The sequence below is a fragment of the Macrobrachium nipponense genome, chromosome 5, assembly GCF_015104395.2.
Source record: "Macrobrachium nipponense isolate FS-2020 chromosome 5, ASM1510439v2, whole genome shotgun sequence".
Classification (NCBI taxonomy): Eukaryota; Metazoa; Arthropoda; class Malacostraca; order Decapoda; family Palaemonidae; genus Macrobrachium; species Macrobrachium nipponense.
The window spans coordinates 111,334,329-111,353,343 of NC_061107.1; the positions used below are offsets into that span (position 1 = coordinate 111,334,329).

The 19,015-nt window shown below is 49.1% G+C and overlaps 2 protein-coding genes across 2 annotated transcripts in view; one reads left to right on the forward strand and one right to left on the reverse strand.

Annotated features, from left to right (window-relative positions):
* LOC135215595 (transient receptor potential cation channel trpm-like) overlaps positions 1 to 19,015 on the forward strand; it is a 655,531-nt gene that overhangs the window by 183,469 nt on the left and 453,047 nt on the right. The window lies entirely within an intron of this gene.
* LOC135215597 (DNA-directed RNA polymerases I and III subunit RPAC1-like) overlaps positions 1 to 19,015 on the reverse strand; it is a gene marked incomplete in the record, with an annotated part of 203,489 nt that overhangs the window by 153,595 nt on the left and 30,879 nt on the right. Inside the window, 2 exon segments of the mRNA XM_064250488.1 lie at positions 10,053 to 10,139; positions 18,264 to 18,396. Of these exon segments, the coding sequence (XP_064106558.1) occupies positions 10,053 to 10,139; positions 18,264 to 18,396 (220 nt within the window).

The window sequence follows — 19,015 nt, forward strand, 5'->3', positions numbered from 1 at the left end:
ACGAGAAGCAATCTTTCATGATTCGTGCACGTGCACGATCTTTGGCAGCCTTGGAAGCGTCTTCAGGTCCTGCCGAAGGGACGCCAGATCGGTGGGGGGGTTCCCGTAACCCTCCCTCCTTTGGTTTTCAAACTTGCCCCCTCCCTGGTCCTGGGAGGTTTAGACCTAGGAGGCGTTATAGGACCGATCTGACGCCCCCTCCACAACACTAGGGGGGGCAAAATCAACATCACTACACTCACAACACTGATGGAGAGCGAGCACTTTTTCAAAAAGCTTACTTGATGTAATCCACCATAATAGAAAGGGCATTACCTCTCACAGACACTTCCTCTTAGGCCCGTAAGCCATACCACAGGGTTAGGCAAAAAAAATAAAGTCTACTGGAGGTTAGTAGGTTCATTATCCTAACTTCTGTTTACTGTGGAGGAGACCTCCTGATTCTATCACGCTCTAATTTGCGTACATATGAATCATACGTCTTCTTTCGGAATCAGTCAACATTACACTAATTACATTGATCTTTCAACAAAGAAAACATGTAAACGTCATGTATACTAAGCGAGTGTCTACGAAGTTTGTTTTTTGGTAGCCTCCCCTTACCCGTTTGCAGACAACAAAGTCTGAAACTCTAGGCTAACTAGATTCAGACATCATATGCAATGAAAAAATTTTAATTAATTTATGATAGCGTATGCTAGCCACAAATCCAAGTCAATCATTCAAAAAATAAATAGGATACTTAAGCGGCTAATGAAGTTTCAAAATCCTAGGCGGAGGTAATGGAAACAGGTGTTTTCACTACCGCGACAGAGAAAAATCTGAATAGATGGGAATGGTTTCCTGATATCTGCCTCCCAGCGTGCGGAAATGGGTACTAAACCACCTGGCCGCCCACTGCGTGTGCCGGGGAGTTTTGAAATTCTGTCGGACTTCGGAGGAATACAGCTATATATATATCTGACAGGTAAGTTTCATGAACAAAACCGAAATATTTTTGGGAGAAAAGTAATCATTTGTGAAGGTTAAAAAACAGTACAATTTTTATGTTTATAATAATGGATGATTTAAATAAAGGTTGTTTTGCTTACTGTATTCAATTACAGTATTTTGAGTATTACAGGAAGTCCCTAGGTTGCGTTTTGGTTTCAGGTTTCGTTTCATTCCAGACTTACGGCACTTGCCTCATGGCACTGTTAACCAGTTATTCTGACTTACAGTGCGTAATGGCACTGTAAGTGCTATTTATTACCATTATAATTATGATGGTTCGGGTACAGTAATTTTCAGCTTTATGGCGTGCCGCTGGGGATAGAACCCCTGCCGTAAACCATGGACTGCCTGTATTTTCATACTAATGTATTATAGGCAATAAACATTGCCATCTTATTGTTTGCCATTCTCATAATCTCGGCTGATTGAAAACTGACTACCGACAGTTTCATTGCCATCAGTTGCTTGAAAAAACATAATTTGGCGATAATTTTTCTTGTAAATGAACAAAGTTGGGTTTAAACTGCATACATTATTAAATTGTAAAAGCAGTAAGTGGGATTTTGCCAGTTCTGGACATCATTTGCTCATTCCAAAACATTTTACAGCCTGCCTTCTATTCGTTTAATTCAACCTCAGCTATAACCTGCAGCTTTAATTTATGAAGGTTGAACAAAAATTCATATCTTCATTTAGGGAAGCAACCATTGAGACTGCAAGTTTTAATAACTTGTCTACTTGATTGTTATGGTAATTGACAGAAATGACAATTTGTCGAAAATTGCATTTTCCTAACTATACAAACCTGAGGTCCTTTAACAATAGGAAGTAGCTAGCGGCAGCTGGAACGGTCGTAAGCTTCGAACAAGGGGAGAACGGTAGTTAACTGCTTGTCCGATCGTCGCGCGCCGCGCGACTGGGAGGTAAACAAATCACTTTTGCTTTTGTTTTGGCCCATGCAAAATACGCAGAGTGAGGGGTGGCATGAGGAGGGACTTTATGTTAAAGGACCTCAGGTTTGTATAGTTAGGAAAAATGCAATTTTCGACAAATTGTCATTTGTTCCGATACGTAATACAAACCATCGGTCCTTTAACAATAGGAAGACTCACTTCTTGGTGGGTGGAATCTGAGTCTTTTGATGAACAGACTGGTGTGCGTCCATCCCTGGAATGCCTCCCTGGTCGTACGAGCGAGGGAGGGATCCAAGCCTCTGTCCGATTGATCGGGGGTGTGCACCGCAGGATCAATGGTCAGACCTCTGGCCGAGTACTAAGAGAGAGGCAAGTATCTCTTCGTACCAGCATTGTAAGAACTTTTTCCTTTACATGAGCAAATGTAAAGTAATGGGGTTTGTCTCATGTTGGCATCCACTTCTCCCCCTTGTTTGGAGAAGTGTGGATATTTACTCCTATCTCTAGTTAAAGAGATAGGATGGAGCTCTGTTGAATAGCTTACCTGCATCTGACTCCTTTCCAGCAAGGTAACGACCGTATCCCTCTGCCCACAGGTAGAGGTAGGGGAAAAAGATGGTGAAGAGAAGCCAGTCATCTCTCATTCACGCATTATTCTCCCAGTCATACCAGGAATCGATGCTGTTCTGCCTGCTCGGGCTGGGTAAGCTTACACAACGTGTTGAGCAGCCACCACAGGTCCCAAGGAAAACGTATCCAAGGACTTGTGGGCAATATCCCGAAGGTAGAAGGACGTGAAGTGGTCTGGTTGGCCCAGACACCTGCCTTCAGGACCTGCGCCACGGAGAAGTTCTTACGGAAACGCTAAGGAGGGTCCGATACTCTGACTTCGTGGGCTCTCGGACGGAGCGTACGGATGTCGTCGCTACCATCAGCTTCGTACGCTCTCCTGATCACCTCACGTAGCCAGAAAGAAAGCGTGTTCTTGGAGACTTCTTTCTTGGTGACCCCAGTGCTAACGAAGAGGCGTCGACACTCAGGCCTGAGTGATGTCGAGTTCATCTTCAGATAGCGCCGTAGCGCCCTCACAGGACAAAGCAGCATCTCATCCGCATCGTTATCTGTAAAGTCCAGCAGGGAGGGGATCGTGAAAGACTCGAACCTGTCGTCAGGGATCGACGGATTCTGAGTCTTAGCTACGAAGTTCGGGACGAAATCGAGCGTCCCACAGATCCCCAGCCTCTGGTATGTTTTAACATCATAAGAAAGGCCATGTAGTTCCCCTACTCTCTTCGCCGATGCCAGGGCCAGCAAGAGAGGGTCTTGAGGGTCAGATCCCTGTCTGACGACTCTCGGAGTGGCTCGAACGGGTGCTCGAGTCAGACTCCTAAGGACGAGAGTCACGTCCCACGCAGGGGGCCTGAGTTCCCTGGGTGGGCAGACCTTTCGAAGCTCCTCATTAGCAAGGATATCTCGAACGAATTCGTGATGTCCAAACCCCCTCAGTTTCAGGACGAGCGCCAAGGCGGCTCTGTATCCTTTGACTGTGGGGACTGGAGAGGAGCTTCTCTCGGCGAAGAAACACGAGGAAATCCGCTACCTGCTGAAGAGTGGCTCTGAGAGGAGACAAACCCTGTCTACGACACCAACCACAGAAGACGGCCCACTTCCCTGGTACACAGCTGCAGAGGACTGTCTGACGTGTCCAGCCATCTCGTTGCTGCGCTACGAGAAAAGCCTCTCGTTCGCAAGAGATGGTGGATAACAGCCAGCCGTTGAAGTTGAAGGACTGGACTGCGCGGTTGTACCGTTCTACGTGTGGCTGGCTAGAAGGTTGTGCCAGTTGGGTAGCTCTCTCGGTGCGTCTGCAAGAAGAGCCAACAGGTCCGGATACCAAAAACGGCTTGAGGCCGTTTGGGAGCCACCAGGATCATTCTGAGATTGGGAGTGACCAGCGCTCGACTGATCACTTTCCGAATCAGACAGAAGGGAGGAAAGGCGTAAGCGAAGAGTTGTCCCAGGGGTGTTGGAGAGCGTCCTCTGCAGCTGCCCATGGGTCCGGCGGCACGGCCGAGAAGAACACCTGGATCTTCCTGTTGTGCCGGGTGGCGAACAGGTCTACGACCGGTCGCCCCCACAGTTTGAAGAGCCTTTCCGCCACATCTTGGTGTAGAGACCATTCGGTCCCTATCACCTGATCCCGACGGCTGAGCTTGTCCGCTACTACATTCCTCTTGCTGGAATGTAGCGTGCTGACAGCTCTATCGAGTGAGCCGTTTTGGCCCACTCGTGCACCTGCACCGTCAACTGATGGAGCGGAAGAGACACTAGCCCCCCCTGCTTGTTGACATAGCCACTACTGTGGTGTTGTCGCACATCAACACCACTGAGTGTCCCACCAAGCGGTCCCGAAACTCTTGGAGAGCGTTGAACGCTGCCTTGAGTTCCAGGACATTGATGTGAAGGTGCTTCTCGTGATGGTCCCACACACCTGCAGTCAGCAACTCCTCCAGGTGTGCGCCCCATCCCTCGGTCGATGCGTCTGAGAACAGAAGCATCTCCGGGGGGGGGGGGGAGTGCGTATGGGCACTCCTCTTAAGAGGTTCTTGTCGTCGAGCCACCAGGCTAGGTCCTGCCTCACCTTGTCCGTGATAGCCACGGGAAAGTAAGGAGGATCCTTGGCCTGGGACCAACTCTCCCTTAGCCTCCACTGGAGAGACCGCAGGTGAAGACGCCCGTGAGGGACTAACTTTCTCGAGTGACGACAGATGGCCGATCACGACTTGCCATTGCTGTGCTGCCTGTTCCCTGCCGCGACAGGAACGGCCGCTGCCTCCCTGAATTTGCTGATACGCAAGTCTGCGGGAAAGACTTGCCCTGCTACCGTATCTATCAGCATACCCAGGTACTTCATCTTCTGCTTGGGTTCGAGATCTGACTTCTCGTAGTTTATCACGATCCCCAGATCGCGACAAAACTTGAGGAGTCGATCTCTGTCCTGTAGCAACTGCGAGCGGGAGCTCGCCAGGACCAGCCAATCGTCGAGATACCTCAGAAGACGTATCCCGTTCGAATGGGCCCAAGCCGACACCAGAGTGAACACTCGCGTGAACACCTGTGGGGCGGTTGAGAGACCGAAACAAAGTGCCCTGAATTGGTACACCGTCCCGTCGAAGATGAAGCGGAGGTACTTTCTGGAGGACTGATGGATGGGTATTGAAAATACGCGTCCTTCAGGTCCACCGAAAGCATGAAATCGTTCCCCCTGATCGAGTCGAGCACTGAGCGTGCCGACTCCATCGTGAACCGCGTCGTGCGAACGAAGCGGTTCAGGGGAGAGAGGTCTATCACCGGGCGCCAGCCCCCCGATGCCTTCTCCACTAGGAAGAGGCGGCTGTAAAAGCCTGGTGACTGGTCCTCCACGATTTCTACAGCCGTTTCTTTGCCAGCATGGTCTTGATCTCCTGTCGAAGAGCGTTGTCCTTTGCTGATCCCCGGACATAGGTCTGTAGATGGACCGGTTTGGAGATGAGGGGGGGCCGAGACTCGAAGGGTAGTAGATATCCCTCCCGAAGAGGACGTTCTACTATCCAGTTCTCGGCGCCGTAGCGCTGCCAAGTCGCCCAATGGCTCGCCAGGCACCCCCCCACTTCCGGCAGCAGGTGAGGGGGAACGCCGTCCCTAGCGTTTCCCTCCTCGTTTCGACTTCTTCCCAACACCTCCTCGGGGGGAAAGGAGGCCTGGGAGGAGGGCTGGTTGCGGCCTCCTCTCGCAGAAGTCGAACAACTGGAGTCTTCACACGGGGTTTTGGACGGTGCAAACCGTCTTCGCCGCCAGTGGAAGCGCTAGCCCAAGCTCTTTGGTTTGGCCGCAGTTTACTCGAGGTTGCCCAGAAACCTTCGAGGACTGCCTGGTGGACTAAGCGGTCACTCTCGTCAGTGCGCCGCCGTTCCCACCGCAGCGTCCACCATCTCTCCAGGAAAGAGAGCTGGGGAACTCCTAAGAGGTCCATTTCTTAGCCCGAGTGCCGCCTCACGCCCAGCCCCCTTGGTCACTCGGGTAAGGACTGCGTCCCTACGCCGAAGAACCAAGTTGGCCCACCCAGGTTAGCAGTCTGATGGGCGAGGTAAGAGATTGCTCTTCCTCCAGACTGGCACAGTCTCCTAAAAGAAGCGTCGTCTTCGAGAAGCAGAACTCCCGGAGCGGCCGGCTACTTTGGATATTGTGAGGGACCACAAATCCAACAGGAAACTGCCTGGAATGCTGCCATAGCGGTAGATTCCAGGGCAAGTGCCTCCTGCTGCGAGAACCATAGGTTCTCCGACAGGAGCTGCTGCAGGGACACACCTGGGAGTCAGCCTCGCTAACTCCGGGTTAACCTGTTTCGGCAGTATCGGGTCTTCTGATGGCACGTAAAAAAAAAAACGCCTCTGCCGCTGTAGAGGAGGAGGAAGCAGCTTAGGAGGACCGTCCGGATTTGTTTCAGCGAGTCTCCCTGGGGCCTGAGACGAGATTCTCCACCTGATCCAGGACGAGTCCGCAAGCTCTGATCGTGGCAACCCCACCGTCATTATGGGCTCCCTCTTGGGACCCCAAACCCCAAAATGACTCGAGCCGGGACGTGGGCTCTGCTGGTGGTAGCGACGATCCTTCCGCGAGGTCATTATGCAGACGCATCAGCTTAATGACCTCTCGCGAAGTTCCTCTGTATCTCGGGCGTCACAGCGTCCTGTGGAGTAGGACCGTCCAGTCCCTCCAACAAGAGCATATCCCTCGATACTCCTCCTTCAGAAGGAGGAACAGCGACAGACCCCTGACGGTCGCCTCCAACTACTTGCGCGTACGTCCTGGTTCGGTCCTAAGACCGTGCCTGAGCCGTACGGCGTCATAGCTGGGTCACGAGCGGCGCACCTCTCGTGATCGCTCCTTGGTACCTCGCTCCTCCCAGGTATAGCCCGAGGAGGTTGAAGGTACAGGAGAGGCAGACCTGACGCTCCCCCCCCACGCTCGCTGGCAGGACCAGCGTGCGTAGAGGGCTGCTTGCCGATCGTCAAACCCGCGGTGACGGTCTAGCAGTAGGCCTAGCGTCGCCGCTCGCCTGGGGCGATTGGCTCGGCTGAGAACGTCGAGACCAGCTCTCTAACGTCAGGCGAGCTGCCGCTGGTCACCGTCTCCGCCCGCTCCCATCGGGAGCGGCGGACGGGTGACCTGCTATGGCTCCCTTTCGCGTCGAGACCGGCCAGCGTCCTCTCGGCGCGTCAAACCGTGGTACCAGCCGTGGCTGGTACCGGCGGCCGTGGGACTCCTTCCTCGCCTCAACCCGTGGCCGGTCAGCGACCGTCACGTCAGCCCGAGCAGCCGGTTGGTCGCTGCGAGAGCGTCCACTGGCCTGGCGAGAGTCGTGTGCACGACTCTCGCCAGTCTTTTCTGGCCAGTGCCGCTGTCTTGACGGCGAGCTAGCTTCGGACGTCGAACTTTGCTGGACGGTCCTCTTTAGAGAGCGTCCACTCGGTGCTTCTCGCGAAGAAGAAGCGGCCGAGACGGAACCTGGTTTAGCGGCAGAACCACTAGCACCAGGTGAGGACACACCAGCCGAGGCTGATGCACCTCTGGTCCCCGTCGACTTCTTCTTTGCAGAAGAAGCGACGGGACCCTGCACCCGAAGGAAACAGGAGGACCAGCAGAAGAGCTCCCCAGCTCGCCTGAGCGAGCCGGCCCTTAGAAGCTCCCGAAGGAGTCTTCTTAGGGGGGGAGGAGGCAACCTCTTCTTCTTCGGCTGTTTGGCCTTAGAAGTCGAAGGGGAAGGAGAGGTGCAGCCGACGACGAAGAAGACGATGAAGACGACGACGACACCTTCTTCCTCTTCCTCTTCTTCTTCGCCAGGCTCCGCAGGACAGACGTCAGGTCTTCCATCCAGGAGGGAGCGGGGCAGTTGCCGAAGCAACAGGGCCCGACTGCAACCTGTCCGGAAGGACCTGAGACTGTTACAGCAACACCAGCAGCGGGAACGACAGGAACAGTCCGTGAACAGCAGGAACAGCAGGAACATCTGAAATGGAATGTGTACCTGAAAAGGAAAGAGTCGCTGGAGCGGCCACAGGTACGGCAGGCACGGCAGGTACCACGGGAGAGGCCAGGCGTCCTGTCGCAGTCACCGTCATCCGTGGCACTGGCGGCAGGTCCAGGGGGGTACTCTTTGGCGGCAGCGGAAGTCCGGGGTCTGGCAAAGGAAAAAATCCAGGTGGTGGTGGCATCGTCCTCTTTGGAACGGCGGCAATTGGTTTGGTTTTTGTACTGCCACCGTGGGTGTCACCGACATTATATGTGGCGTATACAAGATGGTTGGTGGCATCTCATACGCAGGTGTAGTTAATGTGGTAGTCGTGGTGGTCACCGCACCATGAGTGACCACGGCCGACCCCGCCCAACCGCTGTAGCAACCCCTGGATGCTGGGCACTCCCTGCAGTCCCAGCGACTCCCACACCTGTCCCAAGTCATCCTTCGCTGATGGCACACTGCGGAAGCAACAGTCGGGTTAATGGGAGAGGGGCTTCCAGCGCCGCCTGGGGGGCGAAATATCCCCCCCAGAGCGGACAGAAGACCCCGAATACAGCTGTACATCCGGGTAGCGGACGCCCTCCTCCACACTCGACGGATCGAGAGAGGAAAAGGACTCCGCTACCCCCCCCGCAGGGGAAGGCGCAAAACCGTGGGGCTGGCCGGGAGGCAGGAAAGAGGACGAAGTGTCCGTCAACCAGGAGTCACTGGACTTTCCGATGACTTCTTGGCCGGCCTAAGTCTCTTCCTGCCCTCGTACAGCACCCACTGCGCCTCGGACCAGTTCATACAAACCACACATGGTTCGTTGCGGGAGCACTCTCGCCCTCGACAACGAGTACAAACCTCGTGGGGGTCCACCTCAACAAATGACCTGAACCCCCCACATTTACGTCCCTCCAGCCCGGGACACACTCTAGGGCGACTGGAGGGCGCGGTGATATCTCCATTTCCTCTAATTCCACTCATTGCAATTCAATGAACTAGAGAAAGAGTACTTACAATCACTCCTGATATACAGAAAGAGAAAACAAATACTCAAGTTTGAAGCAAACGACAAGCGGGCAGAGCGATGGCGAACACGTCCTTCCCACACCACGGCCGAAAGCAAAAGTGGTTTGTTACCTCCCAGTCGCGCGGCGCGCGACGATCGGACAAGCAGTTAACTACCGTTCTCCCCTTGTTCGAAGCTTACGACCGTTCCAGCTGCCGCTAGCTACTTCCTATTGTTAAAGGACCGATGGTTTGTATTACGTATCGGAACAAATACCTTTTACTGTCATGAATATAAACTAAAATAAAAAAAATGGAGCGTGACTGATAATTTTATTGAAATGCAATAATTAGCCTCAAATCTTGACATTCATGCATTAAGTGTGTTGTAGATAACAAAAAAGGGGGAAAAAAAAACAGCACATTTCAATGATTCATGGATTCATGCTGTATTTTTTTTGGTAGGTGTATGTTGGTGATATTTTATCTGATGAATATTTTAATGTGATTATTATGAAAATTCGAGAACTCTTCTTTGCATTTTTGTTGAGTTAGGATGTTTTTGTGGCCTTTTTCTTGAATATAATGCAATGTGATTAGCCTCTCATTGGCCCGACCATACCACACCATGGTTGAAAATGACCAATTTTATTACATCTAATAATATAATGCATTGTATTTCTAATATCAACATTACTAATATTATAGCATATTAGTTCACTGGTATTTTGAATACTGCAGCAACCTAATGTCCTAATTCCTCACATTACAGGAACACTACTTAAGGTGATATTTCTTTGGTAAATATCAATCTAACATGCTGAAGAGTTGTTAATTGTCAACATACTAGTCTACTTACTCATTTTTGGTTCAGTAGCCAATTTTTATGATGCTAATAAATATCCAAAGCTACATCTGTCAGCATTTAGTGTTCCCCTATTTCTCATCTGAAACCCAACAACAAAAATTCAGTTGATGTGTCCATCAACTTAATGTTTTCCACTTAGTCTTTACCTTATGGCGTATTGAGTTCATTAAGTCCTTACCTTTCCTATTGGAGATCTGACATCCAAGTACAAAAAAAAATCCCTGTTTTTCATTACTTGCTGCTTTTGGGTTCTTCTGGCATTTAGTTTTAAGTTCATACTTGACAGAATCTTGTGCACCCCATTCACTGTCATCTGAAATAGTAATTGGTGACATTTTTTTCAAGTGTTTTAGTAAATTATGCCAAACTTAAAATACTATTTATAAAAAACAAAATTGACTTTTTTATACCAACTGATCAATTTACAATGTCCTTTTTCTTGCTTCCCTTTCAAGACACGCTTAAAATCAAACAGCATCCAGCTGGCTATCTGTATTTCTGGGCTCACAAGTCCCTGCATCAGCAGTCAAACCCATGGATCTATGCATAAAAAAGAAAGAAAAAAAAAAAAAAAAAAACAGACTCTTCTAGACATGGCATCTGACAGAGGGAACATCTGCAAAGTTCTCACGGGATTATCTGGCCTAGCATTGGATCCTTTCCCCTGTCCCCTCTCCTCTAATTCTTAGAGGATGGTGTCCATTGCAGCAGTTTTCAGAATCTCAAATCCCAAGGATGGTTCCTCATACGTAAAATGATATGTTAAACTACAATAAAGTTTTGTACATACTTACCTGGCAGATATATACTTAGCTATAGTCTCCGACGTTCCCCGCACAGAATTTCAAATCTCGCGGCACACGCGACAGGTAGGTCAGGTGGTCTACCTTACCCCCGCGCTGGGTGGCGGATGTACGAACCACTCCCGTAAGCTTGTCAGATTTTCTCTTCCACCTGTCTCCTGAGGGGAGGCTGGGTGGGCCATTAATCGTATATATCTGCCAGGTAAGTATGTACAAAACTTCATTGTAGTTTAACAATATCATTTTTGTACATGAAACTTCCCTGACAGATTATATACTTAGCTGATTGGCACCCTTGGTGGAGGTAAGAGACAGCTCAATAATACAGGTACGACGGGAAACAACTAATGTTGTAGGATATAAAAACCTTGGTTCTCACCTTTTCAGGATGAAGACTTCATAGATACTATCTCTGAGTCTGCATTGCCTGGAGAGCTACAGCTAGGACATGACCTGATGCTGAAAGACTCTCGGATCTACCACTGGGATATGTGATCCCCTATTGTGGTAGAATCCAAGTCGGATGCTGTTAGAGGGACCTTGTCCGCTTACCTAACAGATCCTTACCACTATCTCTGCAAGGAGCCAAAACCCATCAGACCACCTAACCAAAATACAAAGGGTTAATATTACGACAAAAAGAGGTGCCTCCTGCAACCTCTTTCAGACAACCAAAAAACAACAATATAAAATATGGGTAACATATAAAAAATTTACACAGGATAAGTTTCAGCTCCCTGCCCCCCCCAGCACCGAATCCGCCGATACGAAAGGACCCAAGGCGAAGCATTTATCATATGTGATTTTTACATCACGTATGTAGTGGTTTGCGAAAACCGATTGGCATCTCCAAAAAGTCGCCTCCATCAAGTTCCACACAGACATATTTTTTTCTGAATGCAAGCGAAGTTGCGATGGCTCTCACCTCGTGAGCTTTCACTTTCAGTAGTTTAAAATGTTCTTCCTTACAACAAACATGTGCCTCTGTAATAAGGCTTCTCAGAAAAAAGGAAAGAGCATTCTTCGACATGGGGCCGAGAAGTGGGGTCCTTTACAGAGCACCAAAGCACATCTTGATTAGCCTTAAGTTGTTCCTTCCTCTTAAGGAATACTTCATAATTCTCATAGGGCAAAGAGTTCTTTCAGGCTCTTCCCTACTAGAAAAGATAAACTACGAACTTCAAAGCTCCTGGGCCAAGGCCGTGATGGGTTTTCATTCTTTGCAAGGAAAATTTGGAAGAAACGAACACACCATAGAATCTTCCTTAAAACCCTACATTGCCCTCAATAGCTTGGAGCTCACTCACTCTCTAGCTGTAGCTAGGGCCAAAAGGAAGATAGCCTTCTTCGTCAGATCCTTGAAGAGGCTAAGCTAGGAGGTTCGAATCTAGGCGATCCAAGGAATTGTAGAACTACGTCTAGATTCCAGTTTGGTACCACATGAGGACGCTTAATGGTTTCAAATGATCTAATAAGATCATGCAAGTCCTTATCATCGGATATCTTTAAGCCTCTGTGCCGAAATACCGCCGCCAACATACTGCGGTATCCCTTAATAGTTGACACAACCAGATGACATTCTTCTTTGAGGAAAATAAGGAAATCCGCAATTTGGGTCACAGAGGTACTGGAAGAGGAAATGTTCTTCCTCTTGCACCAACGTCTGAAGACATCCCAACTTTGACTGGTATACACGCAAGGTGGAAGGTCTCCTCGCTCTTGCGATTGCTTTAGCAGCTGTTGCTGAAAAGCCTTTCGCTCTGACCAAACTTTGGACAGTCTGAAGCCAGTCAGACTGAGAGCGAGGAGATTTTTGTGGTACCTGTCGAAGTGGGGTTGTTCTGAGTAGCTCGCTCCTTAGCGGGAGCGATCTTGGAAGGTCCACCAACCATTCCAGTACCTCTGTGAACCATTCTTGGGCCGGCCAAAAGGGAGCGATTAAGGTCATTCTCGTTGAATCGGACTCTACGAACTTCTTGATGGTTAGCCCCAGGATCTTGAAGGGGGGAACGCGTAGACGTCGAGTCCGTTCCAGTCTAGAGAAGAGCATCTATTGCTAATGCCTCTGGATCCGATATCGGAGAGCAGTTAAGGATCCAGCCTCTTGTTCTTTGACGTGGCAAAGAGGTCTATGTGTGGCCTGCCCCATAACTTCCACAGGCTCTGGCATACATCCAGATGAAGGGTCCACTCTGTGGGAAGGACCTGATCTTTCCTGCTGAGGAGATCTGCTCTTACATTCCTTTCTCCCTGCACGAACCTGGTGAGAAGCTTGATTCCTCTTCTTCTGCCCACAGAAGAAGGTCTCTTGCTGTCTCGTACAGGGAGAAGGAATGCGTCCCCCCCTGTTTCCTGATATATGCCAGAGCTGTGTGTGTCCACGTTGACCTGCACTACCGATCTTCTGACTTTGGGCTCGAAAGCCTTCAGAGCCAACCACACAGCCATCAACTCCTTTCTGTTGATGTGCCAGGCTACCTGTCCCATCACCCAGGTACCTGACACTTCGCTGGTTCCCAGAGTTGCACCCCACCCCGTGTCCGACGCGTCGGAGAACAACACCAGGTTGGGGGTCTGTGATTGAAGAGACAGTCCCTTCGCAAAGAGGTTGGGATCTGTCCACCATAAGAGATGTTTCTTGATGTCTTGATGCCGGGATAACGACAGGGAGAACGTCAAATCCTGAGAACGACGACTCCAATTCCGATGAAGAAAGAATTGGAGCGTCTCAGGTGCAACCTTCCTAGGGAAACGAATTGCTCCAGCGAGGAGAGCGTCCCCAGCAGACTCATCCACTCCCTCACTGTGCATACTTCTTTCCCTAAGAAGGTTGTTACTCTCTCGAATCCTCGGGCTATCCTTTCCTGCGAGGGAAAAAGCCCGAAAACTCAGAGAGTTCATCTGTATCCCGAGATACACACTCTTGCTCGGGAATTAGTGACGACTTCTTGAAATTGACGAGAAGTCCCAAGCCTTCGTCAATTCTAAAGTTACTTGTAAGTCCTTCAAACAACGATCTTCTGAATTGGCCCTTATTAGCCAATCGTCGAGGTACATGGATATCCTCACCCCTTTCAAATGAAGCATTGAGCCACATTCCTCAAAATCCCCGTGAACACTTGAGGGGCCGTCGAGAGGCCGAAACACAGAGCCCTGAACTGAAAAATTTTTTTTCCCCCCCATCATGAATCTGAGAAACTTCCTCGAGGAAGGATGGATCGGTACGTGGAAGTAAGCGTCCTGTAAATTCAAGGAAACCATCCAGTCCCCTGGACGAAGTGCTGCCAGCACTGATGAAGGCGTTTCCATCGTGAACTTCTTCTTTTCTACGAAGAAGAAGTTCAGGGCGCTTACATCCAACACCGGTCTCCATCCCCCTGAGACTTCGGAACTAGGAAAAGGCGGTTGTAGAAGCCCGATGAATGATGGTCTGTCACTAGTTCGATAGGCCCCCTTCTCCAGCATCTGATCTACTCGCTAGATGGAGAGCTTGATTCATGATGGGGTCTCTGTACCTGGCCGTCAGTTCCCTTGGGCCCTGGTCGTCAAGGGAGGTCTTTCGACGAAAGGGATGAGGTAACCGTAACTCTCTCAAAATAGAAAGGGTCCAAGGATCCGCCCCTTTTTTGGGCCCAGACTTCTGCAAACTCTAAGAGTCTGGCGCCCACCGTTGTTTGAAGGACTTGCAAGTTATTTGGGGGCTTTAACAGACTTGGCGAAAGTCTTACCCCTTCTTGAAGGTCTACGACCTCTAAACGTAGAGGTTCTTGATGAAGACGCCCTCGAAAGGGTTCTCGAACACTTGCTTTTTTTCCTTCTTAGCCTTGGTAGGGAAGGAAGGGCGAGGTTTTCTTGCCGACTGTGCAAAAGGTCCTGGGTGGCTTTGGCCGAAAGTGATCTGAAATGTCCTGCACTCGATGTTTAGGGAACAAACTGAGCAGACAGAGGAGCAAACAGCAAAGAAGACCTCTGGGCATGGGAGACAGACTTCGTTAAGAAGGAACAATAAACCGACCTCTTCTTCACGATCCCGGCCCCATACAGGGAGGCGATTTCACTCGCTCCGTCTCTTACCGACTTGTCCATACAAGACAAAACACACATAAGCATCTTCCTGGCGAAATTGACTCTGGCACTTCAATTTTCTTGGCTAGGACTCCAACGACCAATCAAGGAAGTTAAATACTTCTAGCACTCTAAACATGCCTTTGAGCATGTGATCCAATTCATTCATTGCCCAAGTCGTCTTAGCAGAGTTAAGGGCAGTTCTCCTTGTCGAATCTACCAGCGCCGAAAAATCCGAATCAGCCGAAGACGGTAGACCCAATCCTAAGGACTCTCCTGTTTCGTACCAGAAACCACCGCGCGTCCTGATAACTTCGAAGGAGGAAAAGCGAACATCGTTTTCCCCGCTTCTTCTTTGGAAGCCATCCAGGAACCAAAAACTCCTCAGTGCCTTCTTCATAGAAAGAGTTGGCTTCATCCTCACACAAAAGAACTCTTCGCTGTCTTCGCCGTTGAAAAAAGTGAGTGAGGAGAGGAGGACCGTAGGAGAAGGGAATCCCCAAAAAAAAACAAACTTGCAAAAGTAGCTCTGTAAGCTTCTTGTAAGAAGACACAGCAGCAGAAGTGTTCGGTTCCTCATCCGAACCTTCTAGGACGTCTTGTCGAGGCGAGCGCGGAAGATCCTTAGGTGACGAAGGGATCCTAGTAGGAGTTGAGCGAGAGGTTGGAGAACGCCCTCTCTTAGAAGAGTTCACATCCACTGGAGAACGAAGAGAAGATCTGGGATGTCTACGATGAGACTCCCTCTTCGAGGTAGACGGAATCTCAGCCGAAGGAGAGGTAGGGCTCCTACTCCAAGAATCCTCGGAAATATCCACAGGGCGCTTACGAGGAGGCGAGCGCCTACTATACTCTTTGCGCCTATCCCGAGGCGAGCGCTGCCAGGAGAAGAGTCGCCATCGAGAGCAGAGCGCTTGCGCGGCTCTCCATACCTGTCCAGTTGCGTACGATCAACGGAAGTTCGACTGGAAGGCGAAATGCGCCTACTAGGAGAAGGCTGCTTGCGAGACTCTTGACGTCTAACAAGAGGGTAACATTCAGGAGAAGGGCGCTTCAAAGCTAACGAGCGCCTACTTGGAGAAGGGCGCTTCCGAGATTCCTGTTGTCTACCAAGAGACAAACGGTCAGGAGAAGTGCGCCTAGAAGCGGGAGGAGCGCCTACACGGAGAAGGGCGCTTGAAAGAAACTCTTGTTGTCTGCCCGAGGAGAATAATCAGGAGTATGACGCCTTAAAAGAGACGAGCGCCTACTAGGAGATCGATGTGCAGTAGGCTCTTGGCGCCTACCTTGCGGGGAGCGGCTAACAGCAGGCCGTCTATCATGCACACGACTCCTACCAGACTGATGCCTGTCAGGAGAGAAGTCACGATCCGACACTCGAGGAGAGTGACATCTGGACGAAGAACGCCTACTTGTATAAGGGCGCCTTCTAGAATCTTGAGGCTGCTGAGGAGAAGTCACGCGAGGGAGTTGAAGAAATAGCGTGATGAGCAGGTGCAGTGCGCTTACCGGAAGCGGGAATCCAATCTGGAGAAAAAACTTCTTTCTCCATAGAGCGTCCTACCGATGTTGGCGCCTTGAAGTCGAAAGAGAGCCAGGCGAGCGAGGGCGCTCACGCGAGCCCCTACCTTCATACGAAACCTCCCCATATGAAGGAGAACGCCTAAAACGAGGAGAACGATCCTCTGAAGAGCGGCGCCTAGATCTCTGATCGGAAGAGAAACGTCCTTCTTCCTACGTGATCTAACTGCTAGAGAGTCTGCTAGCGCCGTGATCTGAGCTTGAAGTCCGCGAGTACTCTCGTAGGCGAATCTTGTTGTTCTTCCTCGGAAGCAGGCGCCGAGCGCGGAGCGCGAGAAGAAGAACGATCACAGGATTTCTTGGGTTTCTTCGCCTCCACCGACGATTCTTCCGGGAAAACCTCCGGACTAGAAGCCAAAGGACTGCAGGGAGCCTTCCAAGCCCTCTTCAACGGGCGCGACGCATCCGGGGAGTTCCAACCTCTCTTCAGAGAGGGAGACGACGAAGAGGAGAAGCACTGGCGTAGTAGCTCCTTCTTGTAGCGATCCGAGGCAGCCTGGGAGCGTACTTCAGGATCTGCCGAGGGACGCCTGACCGGTGGGGGTTCTCCCTAGCCCTCTTGCGGCTTTCGACTTTCCTACTCCACTGGAACTGGGAGTCTGGAAGAGGTCTAGGCCTAGAGGCACTAAGGAGACGTCAGACGCACCCTCCACAACACTGGGGACACTGCACTGATCACTAACACTCTCCTTACCTTCCAACTGACGAATCTCTGATCCATAGAACGAATCGTGGCTCTCAGAGCTGCCGCCTCCGAAGGCGAGTCTTCGGCTTCGGTGCGGGGAGCAGGGGCTGCAACTTGGGAGAAGGTTCTAATTCTACGTTAGTATTAGGATCCATATCCAACTCACTCATTCTAGATCTACTAGAACTTCTAGAGGAAGCCTTACGACTCTATCACGTTCCAACTTCCTAACATAAGAAGAGAGAGCCTTATATTCTTCTTCATTCAATCCCTTACATTCACTACAAGGGTTAGCAAAAGAACATTCATTCCCCCTGCATTTCATGCAAACCGTGTGGGGGTCTACCGAAGCTTTCGGCAACCTCACCTTACATCCTTCATTCACGCAAACCTAAACAAAACCGAAGTTTTAACTACCGAATCTAGGTCAGACATCGTTAAAGAAAATCAAAATCAAAATCAAACCGGTCCACAATCAGCGTCTGCCAAGCCAAACAAAGCGAATATGTCACCAAAAGAAGTCCAAATTAACTCCAGGCAAGCGAGAATCGAAAAACTATCGAGAGGAACCGACAACAGTTGTTATCGTTCCCGGACGAGAGAAAAAAGCTGACAAGCTTACGGGAGTGGTTCGTACATCCGCCACCCAGCGGCGGGTAGGTAGACCACCTGACCTACCTGTCGCGTGTGCCGCGAGATTTGAAATTCTGTCGGGAAACGTCGGAGACTATAGCTAAGTATAAATCTGTCAGGGAAGTTCATGTACAAAAGTGAATGTTGGGTTCAACCAGCCAAGCACCAAAAACTATGAGCAAAGAAAAAAAAAACTGCACTATGCAAAGCAATGGTCAGAGAGGATAAAATCGATGAGCTATTAACATATCCACAATCATATTAAATTTCCATACTAAGTAAAAGGACTACTGCTGTCCAAAATAAATAAGGTAAAGCAAGAGTTGCGCAAGTTCTAGAGAGGAGTCAACACTTATGTTCTGATTGGCAGATACACTTATGGGAATTTTCTGTCAACCAAAAGGACTTGGGAGCCTGATTGTGCTGAGGGTAAGCTGAATTCTTTGCTTTTAAATGTGTCTGGGGGCTCATACACCTGAAGGCAGTTGTAAAGTGATGGTTTTTTTTAATACCAAAACATAGGAGTTAAACATATTTCTTTAGTGCTTTCTAAATATGTTTATTCAGTCAATGTAAACTGAAAGTGTTTTGTAACCATCTTAATAAAGGTATCCAGTACTGAAGATAATAACTATGATAACAGTAATAATAACAATAATGTAAAACAAACCTGCATTTCTAAATTCAAAAAACCGAGGATCAACTTTTAATGGAACAAGTCCAAGTCTGTGGGCAAGAACTTCATCCTGAATGATACTTGTGTTGTTGTACATATAAACTTTTTCTATAGCCATAGTTGCAACCTGCAAAAAATACAGTATTAAATATCCAGTTGTTCCTCACAAACTCACAAATATGAGGGCAAGGCTAGATTACTGAAATGGGATCAAGAAGGTAGTCCAGGTCATTACCATACAATGCATCATAATCCATCCATGAAATATTTCAACCTGTCCAAGACTGATTGTATATTGACATAGTGGAAAGAATGGAAGAAATGTTCATAGATTGAGATTCCTCTTTAAAGGAAAAATTGAAAACCTGACAAAAAGGGAGAGGCAGAATGAGTATTCATGGAAGGATCTCACCTACTATATTCCCAACAATCCTACCCTTTTCTTTTTACGTTCATGTCTGCAGTCTGACTCTCAATGCAATGCAAGGTTGGGTAAGAACACTGTTGGTGATTTTTTTGTTTTTAAATAAAAAATTTTTTAAAATGCAAATTTTTTTTATTTAAATCAGAATTTCTTATGTATTAATTAGCATAAAAATTATACAACAATAATATATATATATATATATATATATATATATATATATATATATATATATATATAATATATATATATATATAATTCTATACATTTTACACATTTTGGAGGTTCAAGCTAAATCGTCTCCTTTCCATGCATATAAGTT